Source organism: Taeniopygia guttata, chromosome 26 (assembly GCF_048771995.1).
Source record: "Taeniopygia guttata chromosome 26, bTaeGut7.mat, whole genome shotgun sequence".
NCBI lineage: Eukaryota > Metazoa > Chordata > Aves > Passeriformes > Estrildidae > Taeniopygia > Taeniopygia guttata.
In genome coordinates this window covers 1,070,962-1,077,617 of record NC_133051.1, presented here as the reverse complement: position 1 = coordinate 1,077,617, position 6,656 = coordinate 1,070,962, and the positions used below count along the sequence as shown (strand labels likewise).

General features: G+C 51.7%; 1 protein-coding gene across 3 annotated transcripts; it reads left to right on the top strand.

Moving 5' to 3' along the window:
* Positions 1–1,030: 1,030 nt before the first annotated feature.
* LOC115498542 (uncharacterized) lies at positions 1,031–6,080 on the top strand. 3 transcript variants are annotated; one of them, XM_072918793.1, is made up of 2 exons: positions 1,031–2,186; positions 3,884–6,080. In XM_072918793.1, exon 1 carries the CDS (start codon positions 1,046–1,048, stop codon positions 1,592–1,594), a length of 549 nt encoding a protein of 182 aa, XP_072774894.1. In that variant the 5' UTR covers positions 1,031–1,045; the 3' UTR covers positions 1,595–2,186; positions 3,884–6,080. The 3 variants fall into 3 exon arrangements, with proteins under 3 accessions (XP_072774894.1, XP_072774895.1, XP_072774896.1); XM_072918794.1 differs by having other exon boundaries at positions 3,841–4,287; XM_072918795.1 differs by lacking the exon at positions 3,884–6,080 and adding an exon at positions 2,914–3,802.
* Positions 6,081–6,656: the final 576 nt, after the last annotated feature.

Genomic DNA, 6,656 nt, shown 5'->3' with positions numbered 1-6,656 from the left:
TTTTAAAAACTTTCTAAAAAGCCTTTTACCACATGGCTAAACACACCTTTATTTATTATTTTTTAAGAAAAGGGCATTAAAGAACTTAATCCAAACTAAATATTTAAGCAAACAGCAATTAACTAACAATGATGAATGGTAAACAGTCCTAGTCCCACGCTAGGCCGGGACTTTAAAGCCCGTTTATCTGAGCTAAAGCTGCTCAAGGGAAAAGCAAGTTTATTGAGTAAACTTTGTCTCAGCCACCTTGCTATTAAAGCAGTCCACAAGCAGAACCTGCATTGGATATTCCGGGAGGGAAAAAAAGGAGCAAGAACATTCCAGCCCATGGCATGGGAGTCCCAATGCTGTGTGGAACAATTATCCCTAAATAGAAAAGCAGGGAAAATACGAAGTTATAAAGCAGCTCCTTCCACCCCCGTGGCCGTGGGTTAAAACAGGAAGAATGAGAGACCCTTAAATTCCACCTGATGTTCCCACTTGGCCTGGGGCTCTCATTCCCACTTATCCACTGGGAAGGAGAGAGCCTGGGCAGAGTTACCTAAGATTTTATCCACCTGGATCCTTTATATTATTATTATTATTATTATTATTATTATTATTATTATTACTACTATTACTCCTATTTGAATGCAACATAATTATGATATTATTATCGTTATCATTATTAACATGATGATAATTAGCATTATCACCATTATAATCATTATAATTATTATTTTCACTATTATTTCTAGTATTCCTATTTATTATTATTCCTATTGATGCTATTATAGAAATCATCATCATTATCAGCGTTATCATGATTTTAAATCATCCTCCTCACTCTGGGGGGGGGGCGGTGGGGGGGTCCCGGCCCCAGCGAGGAGCGGGGGGGAAGGACGGGAGTGGGGGGCGTGGGGGCGAGCAGGGGGTGAGCAGGGGATGAGTAAGGGATGAGTAAGGGATGAGTAGGGGCGAGCAGGGGATGAGTAGGGGATGAACAGGGGATGTGCATGAGGGATGCAGGCAGAGATGCGCACAGGAGGCGCAGGGACGCAGCTGGATGTGCGCAGGATGTGCGCAGGATGTGCGCAGGGACGCAGCTGGATGTGCGCAGGATGTGCGCGGGATGTGCGCGGGGATGCAGCGGGGTGAGCGCGGGTGCGGAGGGGGTCCGGGGGGATGCGGCGGGACGAGCGCGGAGATCCAGCGCGACGTGCGCGGGATGTGCGCGGGGATGGAGCGCGACGTGCGCGGGGTGTGCGCGGGGATGCGGCGCGACGTGCGCGGGATGAGCGCGGAGATCCAGCGCGACGTGCGCGCCGTGTGCGCGGGGATGGAGCGGGACGTGCGCGGGATGTGCGCGGGCTGCGCTCGGGCGCTGCTCGGCCCCGATCCCCCCGCTCCGCGCCCGCGGTGCTCGCCCGGCGCAGCGTCCCCGGCCCGGTCCCGGGGGGCCGCGGCGGGATGGGCCGGGGAGGAGGCGGCGGAGCCCCCCCGGCCCTCCTGGATCCCGCGCAGAGGCGGCGGCCGCGGGACCAAGGTCACCCCGCAATTCCCTGGAGGCAGCGAAATGCCGGGAAAAGGCCCGGGGGGAGCGGGGCAGGAGTGAGGGGTCCGCTCCAGACCCCTCCGAGCCGCCTTCCCCCAGCACTTCCCTCTTCTCCCCCATCGGAGCTGGGATGTCCCATCCCAAGGGATGACAGCGCAGTTTTTGAGAATCCGGCACAAGCAGACACGGATCTATTTCGGGATTGAAGGGGAAAAAAAAAAAAAAAAAGCAAGCAGCGTGAGGAGAAATAAATGTCTGGCGGTCGGGTTTAAAGTGCTGCGTGTTCCTTGCGGGGCTGCAGCCCCTGCGAGTGCCGCTGCACATCTCCGGGACCACCTCCAGGACCTCCGCAGTCATGAGTGGGTTTGGTCCTCACTCCCTCGCAGGAAGTGGTGGGATAATCATTCCCCATTTAACGGCTGGGAAACTTGGCACAGCGCACATTAAGCGATTTGCTGACAGGCACACAAGAAAATTGCGCTAGTCAAGCGTTCTCCCAATTATGCCATCCTTGGAACTGCATAATTTCCCCGCGTGATTCCAGCACGGCTCAGACTCCCTGGGCAGGGCTTCTGCAGAGAGCGCGGCTCCAATCCCGCCCGTGTCCCCTCCGCGGGGCTCCCCGGGGCACAGAGCCGGGCAGGAGGCGCAGGTATAACCCGGGGGGCACACGAGGGGTCTGGGGGGGCGGAGGGATGCTCGGCCGCGCAAAGCCCCGCTCCGAATTCCCCGAGCTCTGCTTCACCCCTGCGCCCGCGGGTTCCGCAGCCCGGGGGCAGAGGGGGTCTGGGGGAGCGGGGAATTGGGGGCAGAGGGGGTCTGGGGTTGTGGGGAATCAGGGAGAGAGGGGCTCTGGGGGAGCGGGGAATTGGGGGAGAGGGGAATTGGGGGCAGAGGGGGTCTGGGGGAGCAGGGAACCGGGGGGAGAGGGGGTCTGGGGGAGCGGGAAATTGGGGGAGAGGGGGTCTGGGGGAGCGGGGAATTGGGGGTACAGGGGGTCTGGGGGAGCGGGGAATTGGGGGAGAGGGGGTCTGGGGGAGCGGGGAATTGGGGGTACAGGGGGTCTGGGGGAGCGGGGAATTGGGGGGAGAGGGGAATTGGGGGGAGAGGGGAATTGGGGGAGCGGGGAACCGGGGGGAGAGGGGAATTGGGGGGAGAGGGGGTCTGGGGGGAGAGGGGGTCTGGGGGAGCGGGGAATTGGGGCAGAGGGGGTCTGGGGGAGCGGGGAATTGGGGGAGAGGGGGTCTGGGGGAGAGGGGAATTGGGAGCAGAGGGGGTCTGGGGGAGAGGGGAATTGGGGGCAGAGGGGGTCCGGGGAGCGGGGAATTGGGGGCGCAGGGATGCGGCCCCTCGCCCTCCCTCCCCGAGCGGTTCTCCAGGCTCCCCTGCCCTCATTCCTGCCCGGCCTCCTAATCGGCGCTAAGTGGGACTGCCGATGAAGGCTGCGATAAATTTAGAAAGAAATCTTTGTGCGGGTCAGAGGAAAAACCCGGCGGGCGGGGAAGCGGCTCCCCGGTCCCGGTCCCAGCCGGGGCAGCCACGGGGCTCAGGGCTGGCCCAGACCCTGCTGGGGCTTGTGAGCCAAGGATGCCTCGGTTGAAAATAAAGATTTTAAAGTCATTTAGTGGGAAAGGAGAGGGAGGAGGCAGCGCTGCCCCGGCGCTTGACATTTCAGCCAGAGCCTCTTAAAGAGCAAGTTCGCCTTCCGCAGGATTTGTTTATAAGCACGAGCAGGGAGAGCAGCGGCTCTTAATTCCTCTCTCAGGCTCCTGCCTGCCCTCCCTGCTCCTTCCCCATCGCTTTGCTTAATCTCTTAAATTGTTTTAAAACAACAACAACAAAATAGTGGCATTAGTGGTGTGAAATCCCCCGTGAAATCACCAGCACAGCCCCACGTCCCTCTCTAAAATCTGAACGTTTCAAACCGTTTTGTCATTTGCTGGTAAATTATATTGTACCAGCGCGAGGAAAGGAAAAGGATTTTCTGAATGTATTTCCTTTAATAAGCTATTAAGACCTTGTACTGCTAATTAAACTATTAATTAGGGGTATTATCATTCCTAAACACGTTAGCATGTTGCCAAAGCAGCAATAAGCCTCTGGGGCAGGCAGGAGATAAGGAAAGAAGGAAGATGCAAACATGAAGATTAAAAAAAAAAAACATGAAGAAAAAGAATCAAAAGAACCAGAAATAGCAAATAAATAACTAAGAGTCAGAAATGTGGCGTATTCTTAATTTATAGGAATAAAAAGTAACTTGAGAACCAATTTCCTATGTGCCCTTGGGGTATCTGTGTCTTACACAGGACAAAAAGGGACAGGACTTTTCAGACCTTTGTTTTTCTGCAGTCAGAGCAGTGGAACCAGAAATGGAACCCATCTTCCCCAACACCAGAAGTTGCCATTAGAAAATTAACATAAAAACTATTCAAAAATTCAAAGAATTTTCACCAGGAAGATTTAACTCCAAGGAATTTCTTCATCTGGCTCCACACTGACCCACAAACAGGACCCCTGGCCCATCCATCCTCATCTTTTTTAAGCTGAAAAAGAAAATTTCCAGCCTCACAGCACTTGGGATGCTCTTTGCATGCTGTGAAGGTGTTTCCTCCTTCCCTGTGGCTCCTTCAGGAATGAGGAGGAGTCTGGGGACAGCTCTGCAGCACCCCGGGGTGCTGCTCCCACAGCCTGGGACTTTGGGACCTCTGCCCATCTCAGGGTTTGCAGCACATTAAAATGTTTTCAGACCCCAATTCCTCAGCGTTTGCCTCCCACAGTCAGTCTCAAGGGATGGATAATCTCATTTACGTCTGTTACTACAAATCAAAACAGCAGCAAATTAAATGGATCTGAAGGCCAAGATTAAAGGCTCCAAACACATGGGAAGTGCCTGTGATGCAAAGAGCTGTAAATATAATTTGGTTTTTTTAAAGAGGATGATTGAAAAGCCCTACACAGATGCTGCTCTTTTACCTGGAAAGCAAAGACAGGATTATGGAAGTTTTAAGGCTGGAAAAGACCTCTAAGATCCAGTCCAACACTAATCCAGCACTGCCAGGTCCACCACCATGGTTGGAAAAGCAGGAAAAAAAAAACTCAAAATGAGCTTGGATCATCACCCGTTTCCAGCTGTGGGAAATGCCTTTGTGGCCAGCTGATGGTGGCTGAGGTTTGGCTCAAAGCTGCTGCTCAGAGGGACTGAGCCCAGCTGGTTCCCTGGCTGGGATTCCAGAGAAGTCCTGGCCCCACTGATGCTTCTCCAGCTTCTTCTCCATCAGCCCCTGAGGTGGGGCACAGGATGGCAGCAGAGCCCTCCCGTGCTGCTGAATTCCCTGCTCAGACCAGAAATCCTGCGTGACCTTGAGGGGATGGAGCAGCAAAACTGAGGGAGCTCCCACAGAGAAAAAGAAATGCGGGACCTGACACTGAGCAAGCAGATGGGGAAGAAATGGAAGTGAAACCCAAGTTAGAAACGCCACGGTGGATTGTGGGTCTCAGGTTCAGTCAAAGAAAGAAACTCAGAGTTTCTAGCCAGGCAGATACCTGAGAAAGAGCTGGAGAAGAATGTAAATAATTCTTTATCTCTCTTGTTTCTCACATTGTTCATAGTTAAGCTCTATCACTGTGTGCCAAGCACTCTGCACCAATGCTGTGGGTTGTTTTCACTTCAGCACCAATGGAGTTGGTCCTTGTGAAGCTCTGTATAAAAGAGCAGGGTATTTTGAATAAACCAGAGTTTTACTCTCAGCAGCTTCTGAGTCAAGGCTATTCATTCCCGTCCAGCGACAGTGGATATTCCCAGTTCCTGGAATTTGAGCTCCAAGTCCCGCTGCTCACATCATCCTTCTGGAATTCCGCAGTTGTGCTGAGCCCGGGGCTGGGTTGCAGCACCCAGGAGCCAATTTTTGGGAGTAGCTGTGTCACTGTCGAGGCAGGACGGGACTGAGAAGACTCTGACTCCAAGGCTGCTGAGAGTAAAACTCCGATTTATTCAAAATACCCTGCTCTTTTATACAGAGCTTCGCAAAAGCCAAATCCATGGGTGCTGAAGTGAAAACCATCCATTGGTGCAGAGTGCTTGGCACACAGTGATAGAGCTTAACTATAAACAATGTGAGAAACAAGAGAGATAAAGAATTATTTACATTCTCTCCAGCTCTTTCTCAGGCTTTTGCCTGGCTAGAAACTCTGAGTTTCTTTCTTTGACTGAACCTGAGTCCCACAATCCACCGTGGCATTTCTAACTTGGGTTTCACTTCCCTTTCTGCCAGAGCAGCGCTCCCGGCTCGCAGCTGCTCTGCAGAAGAGCCGCCAGCAGATCGCAGCATCGGAGCAGAAATGCGCCTCCCGCTCCGCTCTGCTCCATCACAGACAGCAAAAAGAAAATAGAATTTTTTTTTTTTTTTTCCCCAGGATCGGCTGTTGGCCTGGCTTGTGCCAGTGCAGGGCAGGTGTGCTCTCACCTGGTTTTACTGGGGGAGGATGAAACATCCAACTGAGGGATGCAGTTAAGAGCAATGAATTAAAACTTGTTTTCCGTCAAGAATTTGGCTTCAGCAATGCACAGAGCAAGCCACCTTCAACTCACAGTAGAATTGTGAGGTAGATCAGACAGGAAGGTGTCCCCTCGCTTCTGGGAAAAATCTTTGAAGGATTTGGGGGCTGCTTTGGTAGGCTGGAGAATGGACTCAGACATGGCATCCAGTGGCAGTGCTGCATTTCTATTTCTATTTCTATTTCTATTTCTATTTCTATTTCTATTTCTATTTCTATTTCTATTTCTATTTCTATTTCTATTTCTATTTCTATTTCTATTTCTATTTCTATTTCTATTTCTATTTCTATTTCTATTTCTATTTCTATTTCTATTTCTATTTCTATTTCTATATTTCTATTTTTGTATTTCTATTTCTATTTTTTTGTGTTTATATTTATAGTTAGCACCTTGTATCCCCCCTGCTGTTCTTCCCCAGAGGGTGTTTTCAAGCCAATTATTTTCCTCTAGAGGGTCCCTTTCAATATGAGGCTCCCCAGGCTAAAGATTGAGCTAAAGGTTGTGTGGGAGCAGAGTGTGAGCTCATGAACCAGGCAGGAGAACTTGCACCAACCTTATGGGAAATCA